This window comes from Pristiophorus japonicus, chromosome 17 (genome assembly GCF_044704955.1).
Source record: "Pristiophorus japonicus isolate sPriJap1 chromosome 17, sPriJap1.hap1, whole genome shotgun sequence".
Lineage (NCBI taxonomy): Eukaryota > Metazoa > Chordata > Chondrichthyes > Pristiophoridae > Pristiophorus > Pristiophorus japonicus.
In genome coordinates, this window is record NC_091993.1 from 63,170,797 (window position 1) to 63,190,697 (window position 19,901).

The window sequence follows — 19,901 nt, forward strand, 5'->3', positions numbered from 1 at the left end:
GTGCAGAGGGACCTGGGGGTCCTTGTGCATGAAACTCTTTTTGGAGTTTATCTGAAAAACATAAAACATTAATCCGTGCCACCCGACCTGGATGACACACCAGACATTCACAAGGACCTTTTTTTTTTTCTTTTTTGTGTTTTTTTTTTAAATTTTTAAAAAAAATTTTTGGGCACTAAAATCACTCTTTTTTTTTTTTCCCCTCCAGTACCCCCTATAAAAGGGGAGGGGGACACTAAAAGCACCGGCAATTAAAACAAATTAAACTTTAAAACGTAAAATCAAATTAAAATTTGGTTGCCGGGCGTGATGATGCACTCCAGTCCCTCCGGTGCCCACCTCTCGCGGAAGGCCGCGAGCGTACCGGTGGACACCGCGTGCTCCATCTCCAAGGACACCCTGGACCGGATGTAAGAGCGGAAGAGAGGCAGGCAGTCAGGTTGAACGACCCCCTCGACCGCCCGCTGCCTGGACCGGCTGATGGCACCCTTGGCCGTGCCCAGGAGCAGTCCTACGAGGAGGCCCTCGGTCCTACCCGCTCCCCTCCGCACAGGGTGCCCAAAGATCAGGAGAGTGGAACTGAAGTGCAGCCAGAATTTCAGGAGCAGCCCCTTTAAATAATAAAACAGGGGCTGCAACCTTGTGCACTCAATAAAAACATGGAACACGGACTCCTCCAGACCGCAGAAATTGCAGGCGGCCTGGGAGTCCGTGAACCGGCTTAAAAATTTGTTGCACGGCACTGCTCCGTGCACCACCCCCCAGGCCAAGTCCCCGATGAATAGTGGGAGGACTCCCGCATAGAGTGCCCTCCATCGGGGACCCCCGCCTCCTCGGAACGGCAAGATGGTACGCCATGGCGTGTCCGGACGGCCGGCGAGGATGGCAAAGTTGAGAGTGTGCAGGAGCAGCCCGTACAGGAAACCCCTCCGCGCGGAACTGAAAGGCACGGAGGGGATTTCCCCGAGGCGGCTCAAGTTGTGAGGCGCCGGCTCCTTGTGCATGAAACTCTTTTTGAATAGTTTGCAGGTGCAGCAGGTAATCAGGAAGGAGAATGGAATGTTGGCCTTCATTGCGAGAGGGATGGAGTACAAAAGCAGGGAGGTCCTTCTGCAACTGTATAGGGTATTGGTGAGGCCGCACCTAGAGTACTGCGTGCAGTTTTGGTCACCTTACTTAAGGAAGGATATACTAGCTTTGGAGGGGGTACAGACACGATTCACTAGGCTGATTCCGGAGATGAGGGGGTTACCTTATGATAGATTGAGTAGACTGGGTCTTTACTCATTGGAGTTCAGAAGGATGAGGGGTGATCTTATAGAAACATTTAAAATAATGAAAGGGATAGACAAGATAGAGGCAGAGAGGTTGTTTCCACTGGTCGGGAAGACTAGAACTAGGGGGCACAGCCTCAAAATACGGGGGAGCCAATTTAAAACCGAGTTGAGAAGGAATTTCTTCTCCCAGAGGGTTGTGAATCTGTGGAATTCTCTGCCCAAGGAAGCAGTTGAGGCTAGCTCATTGAATGTATTCAAGTCACAGATAGATAGATTTTTAACCAATAAGGGAATTAAGGGTTATGGGGAGCGGGCGGGTAAGTGGAGCTGAGTCCATGGCCAGATCAGCCATGATCTTGTTGAATGGCGGAGCAGACTCGAGGGGCTAGATGGCCTACTCATGTTCCTAATTCTTATGTTCTTATGTAAATAGGCAAAAATGTATTTTTTATTTATTCATTCACAGGATGTGGGCATCGCTGGCAAGGCCAGCATTTATTGCCCATCCCTAATTTCCCTTGAGAAGGCAGTGGTGAGCTGCTGCAGTGATAGAATCATAGAATGGTCTCCTTCTGTGCTGTAACCATTCGGTCCGTTGAATCCGTGCCGGCTCTCTGCAAGAGCACTTCAGCTAGTCTCACTCACTCATCCGTCTCCCTGTGGCCCAGTGATTTTTTTTCCCCTTCAGGTACTTATCCAATTCCCTTTGAAAGCCGCGATTGAGTCTGCTACCAACACCCTTTCAGGCAATGCTTTCCAGACCCTAACCACTTGCTTCGTAAAAATGTTTTCCCTCATGCGCCTTTTGTTCTTTTGCCTTAAATTTGTGTCCTTGGGTCTTGACCATTCCGCCAATGGGGACAATTTTTCTCTATCTACTCTGTCTAGATCCCTCATGATTTTGAATACCTCTATCCAATCTCCTCTCAACCTTCTCTGTTCTAAGGAGAACAACCCCAGCTTCTCCATTCTATCCATGTAACTGAAGTCCCTCATCCCTGGAATAATTTTTGTAATTCTTTTCTGTGTCCTCTCTAAGGCCTTCACATCCTTCCTAAAGTGCAGTGCTCAGAATTAGACACAATACTCCAGTTGAGGCCGAACCAGTGTTTTATAAAGGTTCATCATAACTTCCTTGCTTTAATACTCTCTGCCTCTATTTATGAAGTCCAGTATCCCATATGCTTTTTTTTAACCACTTTCTCAACCTGCCCTGCCGCCCTCAATTTGTGCACATATACCCCCAGGTATCTTTGTTCATCCACCTCTTTAGAATTGTACCCTTCAGTTTATATTGCCTCTCCTCGTTCTTCCTACCATAATGTATCACTTTGCACTTTTCTGCGTTAAATTTCATGTGCCACGTGTCTGCCCATTACAACTGCTTGCCTACGTCTTCTTGAAGTCTATCATTATCCTCCCTCACTGTTCACTAGTCCAAGTCCAAGTCATTAATATATATCAAGAAAAGCAGTGGTCCTAGTACCGATCCCTGGGGAACACCACTGGATACCTTCCTCCAGTCTGAACAACAACCGTTCACCACTACTGTTTCCTGTCACTTAGCCAATTTCATATCCATGCTGCCACTGTCCTTTTATTCCATGAGCATCAACTTTTTTGGCAAATCTATTATGTAGCACTTTATCAAATGCCTTTTGGAAATCCATATATGCCACGTAAACCGCATTGCCCTCATCAACCATCTCTGTTACTTCATCAAGAAACTCGATCAAGTTAGTTAAACACTATTTGCCTTTAACAAATCCGTGCTGACTTTCAATAATTAATCTACACTTGGCCAAGTGACTGTTAACTTTGTCCCTGATTATCATTTCTAAAAGCTTCTCCACTACTATGGTTAAATTGATGCTACAAACCCTGTAGTTGCTGGGTTTATCATTGCACCCATTTTTGAACAAAGGTGTAACATTTGCAATTCTCCAGCCCTCTGGCATCACCCCCGTATCGAATGAGGATTGGAAGATTATGGCCAATACCTCCGCAATTTCTCCTTAACTTCCCTCGGCATCCTTGGATGCATCCCATCCGGTCCTGGTGACTTACCAGCTTTAAGTACAGCCAGCTGTTCTAGTACCACCTCTATCAATTTTTATCTCATCCAGTATCTCCACTAGCTCTTCTTTCAATATGACTGGCAACTTCTTCCTTGATGAAGACAGATGCAGAGTACCTCTGCCTCCATGCGTAGGTCACCTATTTGGTCCCTAGTCGGCCCCAACTACCCGTTTACTATTTAAATGCCTATAGAAGACTTTTGAACTCTCTTTTATATTAGCTGCCAATCTATTCTCATACTCTTTGCCCCTCTTATTTTCTGTATGGTGACGGTATGGGGTACTCCCACAATGCTGTTGGGTAGGGAGTTCCAGGATTTTGACCCAGCAACAATATCAAGTCAGGATGGTGTGTGACTTGGAACGGGAACTTGGAGGTGGTGGTGTTCCGATTCGCTTGCTGAACTTGTCCTTCTAGGTGGTGGAGGTCGCAGATTTGGGAGGTGTTGTGGAAGAAGCCTTGGCCAGTTGCTGCAGTACATCTTGTAGATGGTGTACACTGCAGCCATGGTGCATCGGTGGTGGAGGGAGTGAATGTGTTAGGTGGTGGATGAGGTGCCAGTCAAGCTTCTGGACTGGATGTTGTCAAGCTTCTTGACTGTTGTTGGTGCACTCATCCAGGAAAGTGGAAAATATTGCATCACACTCCTGACTTGTGCCTTGTAGTTGATGGAAAGGCTTTGGGGAGTCGAGAGGTGAGACACTCGCTGCAGAATACCCGCCTCTGACCTGCTCTTGTAGCCACAGTATTTATGCTGGCCCAGTTATGTTTCTGGCCAATGGTGATCTCCAGGATATTGATGATGGGGAATTTGACGATGGTACTGCCATTGAATGTCATGGGGAGGTGATTAGACTTTTTCTTGGTGGAGATGGTTACTTGTGTGGTGTGAATGTTACTTGCCACTTATCAGCCCAAGCCTGAATGTTGTCCAGGTCTTGCTGCATGTGGGCAACTCCTCCATTATCTGAGGAGTTGCCAGTAGAACCTAACGCTATGCAATCATCAGCGAACATCCCCACTTTTGACCTTATGATGGTGGAAAGGTCATTGAAGAAGCAGCTGAACTCCTGCAGTGACGTCCTGGGGCTTAGATGATTGACCTCCAACAACAACCACTAGCTTCCTTTGTGCTAGTTATGACTCTAGCCAATGGAGAGTTTTCCCCCCCATTATTCCCATTGACTTCAATTTTACCAGGGGCCCTTGATCAGATGCTGCCTTGGTGTCAAGTGCAATCACTCTCTCCTCTCCTGTGGAATTCAGCTCTTTTGTCCATGTTTGGACCAAGGCTGTATTGAGAGCTGGAGCCAAGTGGTCCTCGTGGAATTGGAGAGGTTATTGGTGAGTAAGTGTCGCTTGTAGATTGTCGATGACACCTTCCATCACTTTGATGATTGAGAGTAAACTGATGGGGTGGTAATTGGTTGGATTGGATTTGTTCTGCTTTTTGTGGACAGGACATACCTGGCAGTTTTCCACTTTGTTGGGTAGATCTTAGCAGAGAACCCATGATTTGCTGCCTTGTGTTTTTGTAATGGTTTTCCTCCTGGTTTAACTCTTTCTACTTAAATACTTTGACCTCTTCCTTAGTATCTGAACTATGGTAATGTAGAGGTTAAGTCACAGAACTAGTGACCAGAGGCTTAGACTAATATTGTAGAAAATCAGTTAAAATCCCCATCATTTTATAAATATAAATCTGGAAAGAAGAAAAGGCTGGTATCAATTGAAGTGACCATGAAGCTGTTAGATTCTTGTTAAAAATCCAACTAGCTTATTAATATCTTTTAGGGAAGATACCTAAAGATATTAATAATTAATAAAGATAATAAAATATTAATAAAGATATTACCGTCCTGACCTATGTGACTTCAGTTACACACCAACCACCTCTGAATTGGCCTAGCAAGTCACTCCGCCGTATCAAACTGTGTTTTAAGAATGCGGCTCACTGCCACCTTCTCGGCAACTAGGGATGGGCAGTAAATGCTGTCCTTGCCAGTGATGCCCACACCTTGAGAATTAATTTTTATAAAAAAGAAACAGGAAAATAGAAAATATGACTTGATAAATTTGGAAAGTGCTGCAATAGTTTTTCAATTTGCATCAAGACTAATATCTGCTTTATTTTCAGTGTGTCCAGAAGCCAAGTCTGATCAATGATGAGAAAGACCAAGAGTACAAGCCACATGATATTGTTCAGAGACAGTCAGTACAATCCTCCGATATGAGCATACCAGCACGACGAGCAAAACGCATGAGATCAGAGGTGGGTGCAATTCTGCAAGTATCAATTTGCATAATAACTGCAAAATTAAATTGTAACTAGTTGGTATTTCGATCTGTGTACAGAAAAGACAACGAGATTAAAGCAGAGTTTCTGATATGGCAGCCTCAAGTGCCTTCATTATTGTTTGTTTTACTAAAATGCTCTTCAAATGAGAAATATTGATATAGTACCTATAAGCTTAGTGTGTACTATATGTTATAAGGCAGCAGCAGCACAGCACATAAAGGGGTTCAGATAACATCAGGAACTGAGGGAACACCAACTGTATTTTCAAAGATGTGTTGATACTTGAAATTGAACTCCTAAATTTCCATTATTTCCCTGACACAAATTGGAGATAAATAAGCCAATAAAGAAACTTGCATTTATATCATCATCATAGGCAGTCCCTTGGAATCAAGGAGGACTTGCTTCCACTCCCAAAGTGAGTTCTTTGATGGCTGAACAGTCCGATACGAGAGCCACAGACCCTGTTAAAGGTGGGACAGACATTTGTCGAGGGAAGGGGTCAGTAGGGCTGGTTTGCCGCACGCTGCTTGCGCTTGGCCTCTTTATGCTCTTTGCGTTGAAACTCGAAGAGCTCAACGCCCTCCCAGATGGACTTTCTCCACCTCCAGGCGGTCTGCGGCAAGGGTCTCCCAGGTGTCAGTGGTGATGTTGCACTTTACCAGCGAGGCTTTGAGGGTGTCCTTCTAACGTTTCCACTGTCCTCCTTTGGCTCGTTTACCATGAAGGAGCTCCGCATAAAGCATTTGCTTAGGGAGTCTCATATCTGGCATGCGTACTATGTGGCCTGCCCAGCGAAGCTGATCGAGTGTGGTCAGTGCTTCAATACTGGGGATGTTAGCCTGGTCGAGGACACAGATGTTGGTTCGCCTGTCCTCCCAGGGGATTCTTGCGGAGACATCATTGATGAGATATCTCCAGCGACTTGAGGTGCCTTCTATACATCGTCCATGCCTCAGATCCATACAGGAGGGCGGGTATTACTACAGCCCTGTAGACCATGAGTTTGGTAGTAGATTTGACGGCCTGGTCTTCAAACACTCTTCTCAGACGGCCGAAGGCTGCGCTGGCGCACTGGAGGCGATGTTGAATCTCCGTGTCTATGTCTGCCTTTGTTGATAAGGCTCCCGAGATACGGGAAATGGTCCATGTTGTCCAGGGCTGCGCCGTGGATCTTGATGATTGGAGGGCAGTGCTGTGCGGTGGTGACAGGCTGGTGAGGACCTTTGTCTTATGGATGTTAAGCGTAAGGCCCATGCTTTTGTATGCCTCGGTGAATACATTGACTATATCCTGGAGTTCAGCTTCTGTGCACGGATGCAGGCATTGTCCGCATACTGCAGCTCAACGGCAAAGGTTGGAGTGATCTTGGACCTGGCCTGGAGCCGGCGTAGGTTAATCAGCTTCCCACTGGTTCTGTAGTTTAGTTCCACTCCAACGGGGAGCTTGTTGATTGTGAGGTGGAGCATGGCGGCGAGGAAGATTGAGAAGAGGGTTGGAGTGATAACGCAGCCCTGTTTGACCCCGGTCCGGACGTGGATTGGGTCTGTAATGGATCCATTGGTAAGGATCACTGCCTGCATGTCATCGTGAAGCAGGCGAAGGATGTTGACAAACTTTTGGGGGCATCCAAAATGGAGGGAGGACGCTTCATAGACCCTCACGGTTGACAGTGTCAAAGGCCTTTGTAAGATTGAAAAAAGCCATGTATAAGGGCTGGTGTTGCTCCCTGCATTTTTCCTGCAACTGGCGGGCTGCAAAGATCATGTCTGTTGTGCCCCGTAGGGGACGAAATCACGAAATCCGCATTGATTCCGGGAGGAGCTCCTCGGCCACAGGGAGAAGACGATCGAGGAGAAATCAAGCGACAACTTTCCCAGTGGCTGAAAGCAGGGAGATTCCCCTGTAATTGCCGCAGTCGGACTTGTCCCCCTTTTTAAAAGTGGTCACAATCACTGCATCTCTGAGTGGAGGTGGCGCGGGGGTGGGGGGAGGAGGAAGGAAAGAAAGAGAAAGAGAAAGAGAGAGAGAGAGAAACGTGTATAATATCTCTCCGACCCCCTCAGGCGATCAAAACCCGTCCAGGAGATCACATTGACCATGCATACGTTCTCTGTTAATCCACTTACCTTCTATATGTTGCGATCTCTGCCAGTTCCCTCTTGAAGGCATGTAGAGTCAGCCAGCAATGCATCCAGAGGCTCATTACCCTGGGAAAAGAACCACCTACTTTTGCAAAATTGTGTGTAGTTTGAACACATGACCCATGGTCATAGATTCATAGAAACGTGCAACACAGAAGGGGGTCATTCGGCCCATCGTGTCTGTGCTGCCTCTTTGAAAGAACGGTCGTGCCCACTTTTTGTCCATAACCCTGCAATTTGTTCATCCACAACCGTACCCTCTCCAACTCTATTTTAAAATTATTTATGGAATTAGCTTCCACCACCTTTTCAGGTAGGACATTCCAGAATCTGATAAGAGTGGAAAAAATTTCACCTCATCTCCCCTCTAGATCTTTTTTGAATGATTTTGAATCTATGACCTCTCTGAACCATTTGCCAGAGGGAATATTTTTACCCTAGTTACTCCATCAAAACCTCTCATCATCTTGAAACCTCTATTAGGTCACCTCTTGACCTTCTCTGTTCTAAGGCAAAGAAGAACTATCGTAACATTTCCAACCTCTCCTCATAACTGAAGTCCCTCATCCCGAGTAAGAAACATAGAAAATAGGTGCAGGGAGCAGGCCATTCAATATGATCATGGCTGATCATACAACTTCAGTACCCCATTCCTGCTTTCTCTCCATGCCCCTTTTAGCTGTAAGGGCCACATCTAACTCCCTTTTTGAATATATCCAACAAACTGGACTCAACAACTTTCTGTGGTAGAGAATTCCATAGATTCACAATTCTCTGGGTGAAAAAGTTTCTCCTCATCTCGGTCCTATATGGCTTACCCCTTATCCTTAGACTGTGACCCCTGGTTCTGGACTTCCCCAACATCGGGAACATTCTTCCTGCAATCTAACCTGTCCAATCCCGTCAGAATTTTATATGCTTCTATGAGATCCCCTCTCATTCTTCTAAATTCCAGTGAATATATGCCTAGTCAATCCTGTCTTTCTTCATATGTCAGTCCTGCCATCCCGGGAATCAGTCTGGTGAACCTTCGCTGCACTCCCTCAATAGCAAGAATGTTCTTCCTCAGATTAGGAGACCAAAACTGCGCACAATATTCAAGGTGTGGTCTCACCAAGGCCCTGTAGAACTACAGTAAGACCTCCCTGCTCCTATACTCAAATCCTCTCGCTATGAAGGCCAACATGCCATTTGCTTTCTTTATTGCCTGCTGTACCTGCATGACTGATGTACCGTGACTCCCAGGTCTCGTTGCACCTTCTCTTTTACTAATCTGTCACCATTTAAGTAATAATCTGCCTTCCTGTTTTTGCCACCAAAGTGGATAACCTCACATTTATCTACATTATACTGCATCTGCCATGCATTTGCCCACTCACCTAACCTGTCCAAGTCACTCTACAGCCTCTTAGCATCCTCCTCACAGCTCACACTGCTGCCCTCTGCAAACTTGGAGATATTACATTCAATTCCTTCGTCTAAATCATTAATGTATATTGTAAATAGCTGGGGTCCCAGCACTGAACCTTGCGACACCCCACTAGTAACTGCCTGCCATTCTGAAAAGGACCCGTTTATTCCCACTCTTTGCTTCCTGTCTGCCAACCAGTTCTCTATCCACATCAATACATTACCCCCAATACCATGTGCCTTAATTTTGCACAATTGAAAGTCGAAATAAACCAGATCCACATATCCATCGGGATAACATCCTGGTAAACTTCCTCAGTACCCTTTCTAATGCCTTTACATCTTTCCTGAAATGTGGTGCATAGAATTGTCCGCAATACTCCAGCTGAGGCCTAACCAGTAATTTATAAAGTTCTAGCATGATTCCATTGCATTATATTCTTCTATATCAATCCAAGTAATCCATATGCTTTTTTGACCACCTTATTAACTTGCTCTGCTACCATTAAGGATTTGTGTATATGGACACTGAGGTCTTTCTGTTCATCTGCACGTTTCAAAAATGTGTCATTTATAGTATATTGTCTTTCCATGTTAGTCCTCCCAAAGTGCATCACTTCATACTTCTCCGCATTGAATTCCATCTTCCATGCTTCACTATCCAGTCTATGTCATCCTGAAATCTATAACTATCCTTATCATGATCTACTACTTTGCGAAATTATGTATCATCTGAAAACTTTATAATGGTGCTCCCTACACCTGAGTCTAGGTCATTTTATAAAAATTGCAAAGAGTAATGGACCCAAATCTGACCCTTTGGAAACACCACTGTAAACCACCTCCCAGTCTGAAAAAATCCATCGACCACCACCCGTTGCTTCCTGCCACTAAGCCAATTTTGTATCCATATCGCCACTTTTCTCTTATTCCATGGGCTTCCATCTTCTTAGCAAGCTGCCTGTGTGGCACTTTGTCGACTGCCTTCCAAATGTCCATATATACATCTGCTACACTACCTTGATCAACCTTCTCTGTTATCTTGTCACAGAATTCAATCCAGTTGTCAGACATGATTTACTTTTAACAAATCCATGCTGGCTCTCCTTGATTAACCTATGCCTTTCCAAATTAAAGTTTATTTTGTCCCTGATAATGGATTCCAATAACTTCCCCACCACTGATGTTGGACTGACTAGCCTGTAGTTTCCTGGTTTATCCCTCCCCTTTCTTGAATAGCAACCCTCCAGTCCTCCGCCACTACTCCTGTATCCAGTGAAGAGTGAAAGATTGTGACCAGTGTCCCTCCTTTTGCTTCTTTCAGCAATCTAGGATGCATGCCTGTTGGACCAGATGACTGGCCAATGTTCAGTAATGCTAATCTTTTTAGTGTGCCTTCTTTATGTATTATTAGCTTGTCCATAACTTCCCTATCCTCTACTCGTGTAACCTTCACATCATCTGCTTCCTTTGTGAAGACAGATTCAAAGTACTCATTTAATACTTTGTGCCATATCCTCTGCCTCCACATGAAGATTTCCCTTTGGATCCTTAATAGATCCAACTTTTTCCCTAGCAACCCGCTTATGCTTTATACGTTTGTTAAAAAAATTTAGGGTTCAATTTAATGTTGTCTGCTAATCTTTTCTCGTAACCTCCCGTATTAAATTTTTCAATTCCCTCCTGTACTTTCCATAATCTTCCTAGATATTAACTGAATCTTGCTCCTGACATTTGTCGTCAAGCCTTTTTTTTTGTTTTATTTTAAATTTTATCTCATTTGTCATCCAGGGTGCATTAGCTTTGAATGCTCTAGTTTATACCTGAACTATCGCTTTCCTGAATGCTCTCCATTACTCTGTTACTGCTTTACCCTGCAATCGCCTTTTTCAATCTACCTGTGCTCAGTCTCTTTTTTTTTTTAAATCACTGAAATTAGTTCTAACCCAATTTATCATTTTTACCATTGATATTTTCTGGTCTCTTTCCATAACCACTTTAACCTGAATTATGTTGTGGTCAATGTTGGTACTGCAATGCACTCTGCTTGTCCTACTTCATTGGTTGTAATCTACCAAAATTCCCTGGATTCTGGGGCAGTCTCAGCGGATTGGAAAACCGCAAATGTAACGTCCCTACTTAAAAAAAGAAGGCAGACAAAAAGCAGGACACTAGACCAGTTAGCTTAAAATCTGTCATTGGTAAAATTCTGGAGTCCATTATTAAGGAAGCAGTAGCGGTACATTGAGAAAAGCATGATTCAATCAAGCAGAGTCAACATGGTTTTATGAAAAGAAAATTGTGGTGTGACAAATTTGCTGGAGTTCTTTGAGGATGTAACGGGCAGGGTTGGATAAGGGGGAACCAATGGATGTGGTGTATTCGGATTTCCAGAAGTCATTCGATAAGATGCCATGTAAGAGGTTACTGCACAAGATAAAAGCTCCCGGGGTAATATATTAACAGGGATAGAGGATTGGCTAACTAACAGAAAACAGAGAGTCGGGATAAATGGGTCATTTTACGGTTGGCAGACAGTGGCTAGTGGGGTGCTGCCAGGGATCGGTGCTGGGTCCTTAACTATTTACAATCTATATTAGTGATTTGGATGAAGGGACCGAGTGTAATGTAGCCAAGTTTGCTGATGATACAAAGATGGGTGAGAAAGCAAATTGTGAGGAGGACACAACAAATCTGCAAAGGGATATAGACAGGCTAAACGAGTGGGCAAAAATTTAGCAGATGGAGCATAGAAACATAGAAAATAGGTGCAGGCGTAGGCCATTCAGCCCTTCTAGCCTGCACCGCCATTCAATGAGTTCATGGCTGAACATGCAACTTCAGTATCCCCTTCCTGCTTTCTCGCCATACCCCTTGATCCCCCTAGTAGTAAGGACTTCATCTAACTCCCTTTTGAATATATTTAGTGAATTGGCCTCAACTACTTTCTGTGGTAGAGAATTCCACAGGTTCACCGCTCTCTCTGGGTGAAGAAGTTTCTCCTCATCTCGGTCCTAAATGGCTTACCCCTTATCCTTAGACTGTGACCCCTGGTTCTGGACTTCCCCAACATTGGGAACATTCTTCCTGCCTCTAACCTGTCTAAACCCGTCAGAATTTTAAACGTTTCTATGAGGTCCCCTCTCATTCTTCTGAACTCCAGTGAATACAAGCCCAGTTGATCCAGTCTTTCTTGATAGGTCAGTCCCACCATCCCGGGAATCAGTCTGGTGAATCTTCGCTGCACTCCCTCAATAGCAAGAATGTCCTTCCTCAAGTATAATGTGGGAAAATGTGAGATTAGCCACTTTGGCAGAAAAAAAAAGCAAATTATAATTTTAAATGGAGAAAAATTGCAAAGTGCTGCAGTACAGAGGGATCTCGGCGTTCTTGTGCATGAAACACACAGATAGTATGCAGGTACAGCAAGTAATCATGAAGGCAAATGGAATGTTGGCCTTTATTGCAAGGGGGATAGAGTATTAAAGCAGAGAAGTCCTGCTACAACTGTACAGGGTATTGGTGAGGCCACATCTGGAGTACTGCGTACAGTTTTGGTCTCCTTATTTAAGGAAGGGTATACTTTCATTGGAGGCTGTTCAGAGAAGGTTCACTAGCTTGATTCTGGAGATGAAGAGGTTGACTTATGAGGATAAGTTGAGTAGGTTGAAGCTATACACATTGGAGTTCAGAAGAATGAGAGGTGATCTTATTGAAATGTATAAGATAATGAGGAGGCTTGACAAGGTGGATGCAGAGAGGATATTTCCACTCATAGTGGAAACTAAAACTAGGGGGCATAGTCTCCGAATAAGGGGCCGCCCATTTAAAACTGAGATGAGGAGAAATTTCTTCTCGGTTGTAAATCTGTGGAATTCTCTGCCCCAGAGAGCTGTGGAGGCTGGGTCATTTGAATATATTTAAGGCAGAGATAAACAGATTTTTGAGCGATAAGGGAGTAAAGGGTTATGGGGAGCAGGCAGGGAAGTGGAGCTGAGTCCATGATCAAATTAGCCATGATCTTATTAAATGGCGGAGCAGGCTCGAGGGGCCAAATGGCCTACTCCTGCTCCTATTTCTTATGACCTTTAACTGCCGGAGACCTTAACACCGAACTCTTTAAAAAAAAATCTAGAAAACTGACGTCTAAGACATTGGATCTATAAATTTCTAAGAAACTGACCACTGAAAGACAGAGATATTAAAATGGTAAAAAGTTAATTTAAAAACATGAAGTAATTAAAAAACACTGGAAGTTGTATCTATCAATCTAAAACGCAATCAAAATTACGATCAAGTGAACTTCAACAGTGAAAAACAAACAATTTAATAAAACAAATGAACAAACTAGCACTTGCCTGTTACTCGCCAATCCGCTTGCTCCGCAGCAATGATGCCACTTTTGAATTTCTTTCTCCGATTTCTTCTGTCAGCTCGTGCTCTGACTTGGCCGGGAGCGCGCGCTCTGCCGCCGGTTCTTCCGCTTTTATCTGTGGTCCTCTCTCAATGTTTCTCCTCAGGCTCGCTTTCTCTGCTCTTTGTCAAACTTAAATAATTTATCAATAGATAATAAAATCCAACCCTTTTCATTATTTTATATACCTCTATTGGGTCATCTCGAAGTCTACATTGCTCTAGCGTAAGTAAACATAGAAACTAGGTGCAGGCGCAGAAGTAGACCTAGCTCTTTAAGCCTGTCTGCGTAACTAAGGTTTTTTATGCTAGGAATCGTTCACGTAGGTTTCCTCTGAACCGTTTCCAAGGCCATTGTATCACCCACCATGTGAGGGACCAAAACTGGGTGTAATAAAGCATTCCATGTTCTAACAACCCTCTGAAAAAATTCTTCTAACTTAACCCTTCATTCCTTCAGTGATGATTCTTAGTCTGTTTTATTACTGATTTACCATCTAGTGAAAATTATTTTTCATGATTCACTCCCTCAAAACCTATTATAATTTTGAAAGCTTCTATTACTTCCAACTTAGCTTTCTCTGTTCTGGTGAAAAGCTCCAGTTTTTCAAACCTTTTTAATAACTATAACCACTTGTTTTGATCATCATCACCATCATAGGCAGTCCCTTGAAACGAGAATGACTTGTTTCCACGCCAAAAAGGGATGAGTTCATAGGTATTTCAATGAAGGACCTAATATTCCAATTGCTGAACTACATCTTGAAGGGTGGAAGATGCCTGTGCGTGGATTTTTTTAACGTGTGGTGTCTGTTGCACACCAGCCACCACACTGGCTTTACTGAGCTAGGTCTTAGTCCAGTGGCAAGGATTACCCAAGACAACTGGAGACCTGCTCTGCTGCACGGGCCTAGTGCGCACACATATCGCTGTGTGGGCTGGCTCCTGCTGCCCCTGGGCCCTCACTTCTTCTTCTGGACCCGATCACATCCCCCTACATTCTCTCGCTGCTCATTCGCCCTGACCGCGCCGCTCCTGCTATACCTGCCCATGCTCCAATCACCGACCTGGACCTTGATGACATCCCTCTTCGCTGCCGTTGCCCTCCTTCACCAGCTTGCGCTGTACCTTGCAGTGGCACGGTGCCCATGGCCGCCGCTCGCCGCTCCTTTTATGGCCCCGACCTGCCGCTGATGGTCTCTCGCAGGTCGGACCCGCCACGCTGTTTTGGTATCACTTGTTTTGGTATCATTCTGGTGAATCTTTGATGTACCCTTTCCACAGCTCTTGGCATTCTTCTTCTTCTTGGCATCATTCTTCTTGCATGATTTATAGTTTTATACATGGGCATTTAATATATGAAAAAATATTAATATTTTTAAATATATTAAATGCTCATGTATAAAACTATTTGCCTTTATGATTACCTTTTCTACCTGCACACTCTCCTTTTAAAGATTCCTCTTGTTCCACTCTGTTAATACTGTTTTAGAATATGCTTCCTTTCACTGTTTTTCCCAAAATGTGCTACTTCATATTGAATTGCATCTGACACCTATCTGACCACTCCCCTAAACTGTCTGCCCTCCAGTCTCCTGCATTCTCCCTCTGTTTGCCATGTTCCCTAGTTTGGTACTTGTAAAGTTCACTATCATTCCTTTTGTGCCTGTATCCAAATCACTCACATAGGAGAAGTTGGAGGACAGGTCCCTAAGGTACACCACTCTATCCAGGCTGAGTCCATTACCATGTGTCCTGAATTTTTCTAACTTCTCTCCATTTGCACCGTACCACATGCCTGCTGAAAATCCGTCCCTCAAACTACACACTGGTTTTATCAACAAAAAAAATTGCATTGCCTGCTTATCACAAATCCATGCTGGCTGTGAAATTCTATGGTTCTACTCATTTTATCCTGTTTACGCGCAACCTACCTTACCGTTTCCTTTTCTTGAGCAGGGATGTAACATCATCCTGCAGTACTTTTGCACAATCTGTGTTTCCAAATATATATTGTGAAAATGATGGTTAGTGCAATTACTATTTCCTCCCCAACCTCCTTCAGTATTCTGGGATGTGCACTATCTCTGCCTGGCAGCTTTTCTCCTTTTAAGTTTATTTGCTTTTCTAATTCATTTGATTGATTATTTCCAATAGTGGCATTTCCACATCATCCTTTGGTCCTTTCTCTGCAAAATACGAGTACTTCTGCCAGACTCTCTCTTTTCCCCTCCCCCCCACAACCGCGCACACTTTTGTCTTTGCTGCATCTTTAATCATCCTTTTACTTCTGTGCTTATAAAATCCCTTTTTGTTTCTCCTTGTCTTTTTTATTCCCTCTTGATCTTTCTAATCTCCCTTTTTGCTTACCTTCTCTATGCTATATTATATCCCTTAGATTTAATCATGGTACCTCCTTTTTAAATCTCATTTTTGTTGTAACCTCATGAACCACAGAACCTAAGTCTGCTTTGTTACTCAGAATCTGATCTTGCACTGAATGCTTCTTTGCTAAACAAGCATTCTACTGATCCAGGAAAAAGTTCTGGATACATTCTGGAAACAAATTTCCATTTGATCACAAACTTCTGTGTTATCCCAATCTACTTTCGGATAGTTAAAGTTTCCTGTAATTACAACTCTTATTACTGTAAACATCTTCACGTTGCCAATAAATCTCATCCTCACACTATCCCACTATTCAGTGGTTTGAAATATACTTCCAATATGGTAGCGGACCTGTAACTCAACCCAGACGCACTATTAAAGCACCACTACCTTTGTTTTGTGCACATGTGAACTTTCTGTTAGCCCTTTTTTGGTACAGCTTTTATGTAACATTAAAATTGCATGTGTAAATATTTATAATGGAAATTTCTATATCCACATTTAACTATCTTTACTGTTGCAGGCCTCACCAAATGCTCTTGCACTTTCAGCTTGCCATCTCCTAGCTTCTCTGCTGTTTTCTCTCCTCAGACCATCCTTTGTTTCATTGCCCTGCTTCTGGGTTGCTCTTGTCCTGGTCCTCCTTTGTTCACTCTTCTCTCCACTTTGTGGCTTTGCCCTGGAGGCCTAGTATGGCCGTTGACTCGATTGCTCATCTATCTCCAGTTATGTTCCTTCCCTGTTCTGCTGCTTGCTCCTCACCAGCTCTGACCTCCAGCCTTATTTTTCCCCCTGCTCTTGCTACAACAACTTGTATTTATATAGAGTCTTTAAGGTAATAAGATGTCTCTAGGTGCTTCACAGGAGCGTTATCAAACAAAATTTGACACCAAGTCACATAAGCAGATATTGGGGCAGATGACTTGGTCAAAGAGAGAGGGTTTAGGAGTGTCTTAAAGGAGGAAAGAGTGATAGAGAACGGTGGAGAGGTTTTGGAAGGGAATTCCAGACCATAGGTCCTTGGCAGCTGAAGGCATGGCCACCAATGGTGAAGCAATTAAAATTGGGGATGCTCAAGTGGCCAGAACTGGAGGAGCACCGATATCTGAGTGTTGGAGGGTGGAGTAGTTTTAAAAAGATAGGGAGGGGCAAAGCCATGGAGGGATTCGAAAACACGAATGAGAACTTTAAAATTGAGACGTTGCTAAACCTGGAGCCATTGTAGGTCAGCAAGCACAGGGTGATGGGTGAATGGGGCTTGGTGCAAGTTAGGACACGGGCAGCAGCGTTTTGGGTGACCTAGGGTAGAACGTGGGAGGCCGGCCAGGAGTGATTTGGAATAGTCAAGTCTAGAGGTAACAAATGCATGGATGAGGGTTTCAGCAAAGGATGAACTGAGACAGGGCAGAGTCAAGCGATGTTCCGGAGGTAGAAATGAGCGGTCTTGGTGATGGCATGGATATGTGGTCGGTAGCTCACCTCGGGGTCAAATACGACAGCCTGGTTGAGCCTCGACAGATGGCGTACTCCTGCTCCTGCTCCTATTCCTTATGAAACATAGATAAATATTTTAAGCCGAGGAAGATGCATGACTATGGGAAATGTGAAGAGCAAAGCTTTGGATTGCTCTAAATACCACATTCCAGTGAAGGCCAGACATTTACTTTTGAAGTGCAGTCTGGGCTAGGCATGGGGAAAAGGAACAAGGCAACGGCATATAGGGGCTGTCAGCTGGAACCAAAGTGGAGAGTGGCGTAGTGGGCCCCTGGGGAAAAAAACTCCCAATTCACTTACAACGGCACTTTCAAAATTCCAACTGTTTAGTCTTTGCCCTCCATTCATTCACCGTGATATTTCTGCAGCTACCAATCTGCTTAACCACACCCTCACCGCCACCTTTGATGCCCTAGTCCCCATTTACTCTCACCCTGGCCATTTCCCCTGGTACGGCCCACATCTCCGCTCCCTTAAGTTCAAGGGATGCAGACCCGAATGGATATAGTGGACAACTGGTTAAACCATTCACCGCCAGATCGTGCTGGATCACAAGTCCCCCGTCTGTCAAAACTGCTCACTATTATAGATAATCCTAGAATGCAAAGATAATCTCTGGCTTTTTTTAAAATTGCAAACCACCACCTTAAATCTTGGTCACCATGTCCCTGTAATGGCTATCCGATCATACCCATTTGTATCGATTTGTGCCGTCAACTCCTCTATTTTGTTACGAATGCTGCGTGCAGCCAGATAGAGCTTTTAAATTTGTGTTTTACCATTTTTTTCCTGCTTTGACCCCACTTTCTGATGCACTTTTATGATTATACATTCTGTCCCTTCCTGTCACACTCTGGTTTTCATTTTCCCCCAGTGCTATCCTGCTCTATTGCCATCTCCTTATTTTTTGACTTTTTAAATTAATGCTCACCTGAAGCCCCCCTCCCCTCCCATTAATTAGTTCAAAGCCCTCTCTACAGCCCTAGTTATTCAATTCGCCAGGACCCTAGTCCCAGCAAGGTCTTAAGTGGAGCCTATCCAATCTTTTCTGACTCAATAGTTGTGTGTGTGAATTTTAAAATATTTTTCCTAATCTTTCTTTTAGTGACCATTTTAAATTGACCCATGTCACTGTCTGTCCAATCAGATGAAATAGACTTTGTCTATTCACTCTATCAAAACCCTATAATTAAATCTCCTCTTGGCCACCTTTGCTCCACTTGAAATAGTCCCAATATCTCAAATGTCTCCTCAAAACCATAGTTTGTCATCCCTGCCATCTTCCTGATTAATCTATAAAATATCCTTTCTTTGGCTCTAATGTCCTTTTCTATAATGCTGTGTGCAAAGCCACACACATTACTTGACTTGAACTATGACTTAACCCTTGCCTTCTTACCAGAGCTGAAGACTATGGGAGAATTCCCCCTTATCCTGTGCAAAGGTTCCTGAAATTGGAGCTGTTTATTGTTTGGGATTCAACACAATCGTAGCAATTATTGCTTAGAATGTTAATGAGCAGGTGCTGGTATTATTTGGGTTATGTGAGTACCTGTAGTTTTTGGAGTGTGACCCCCCCCCCCCCCCTCCCCTTTAAACCAGGGAGCACTTGTTTACAGATACAACAAAAATAGCTGTGAGTACCTGTTGATCTCTTGTCTCTGTATGATTCAATTATCACAAAGCCCCTGTAGCCTGACTAATTTCCAGATCAATCAACTTGCCCTAATCTGAGAATTTGTGTTCAGGTTTCCATGCAAAAATGTGGTAAGCTTCCTTTTTAACTCTAGCTGTTTCAGAACTATTAAATGAAAAATAGAAGTTTCTAATTTAGTCACATCGCCAATTTTTGACCTTTATATTGTCCATCAGGCTGGTGGAGGACCTTTGTCTTACTGATCACTTGATCAGCTCCGCTGAGCAGGCCACATAGTTCGCATGCCAGACACGAGACTCCCAAAGCAAGCACTCTACTCGGAACTCCTTCGCGGCACACGAGCCAAAGGTGGACAGAGGAAGCGTTACAAGGACGCCCTCAAAGCCTCCCTGATAAAGTGCAACATCCCCACTGACATCTGGGAGCCCCTGGTCAAAGACCGCCCTACGTGGAGGAAGTGCATCCGGGAGGGCGCAGAACTCCTCAAGTCTCGTCGCCAAGAGCGTACGGCAAACCTGTCCCACCCACCCATTCCCTCAACGACTATCTTTCCCACCTGTGACAGAGACTGTGGTTCTCGTATTGGACTGTACTGCCACCTAAGGACTCAGGTTAAGAATGAAAGCAAGTCTTCCTCTATTCCGAGGGACTGCCTATGATGATGATGATGATTATGATTGTCCATCCTAATATCAGATGTTTTTCATTGAGATGGAACTTGGGATCTGAATTACTGTTTG

The 19,901-nt window shown here is 44.1% G+C and overlaps 1 protein-coding gene across 2 annotated transcripts in view; it reads left to right on the forward strand.

Annotated features, from left to right (window-relative positions):
* The window catches only part of LOC139227764 (lysine-specific demethylase 5B-like), a 202,829-nt gene that overhangs the window by 20,239 nt on the left and 162,689 nt on the right, over positions 1-19,901 (forward strand). For both annotated transcript variants that reach the window (XM_070858770.1, XM_070858771.1), the window contains exon 6: positions 5,494-5,628. In XM_070858770.1, coding sequence (XP_070714871.1) covers positions 5,494-5,628 — 135 coding nt within the window. The remainder of the gene's footprint in view (positions 1-5,493; positions 5,629-19,901) is intronic.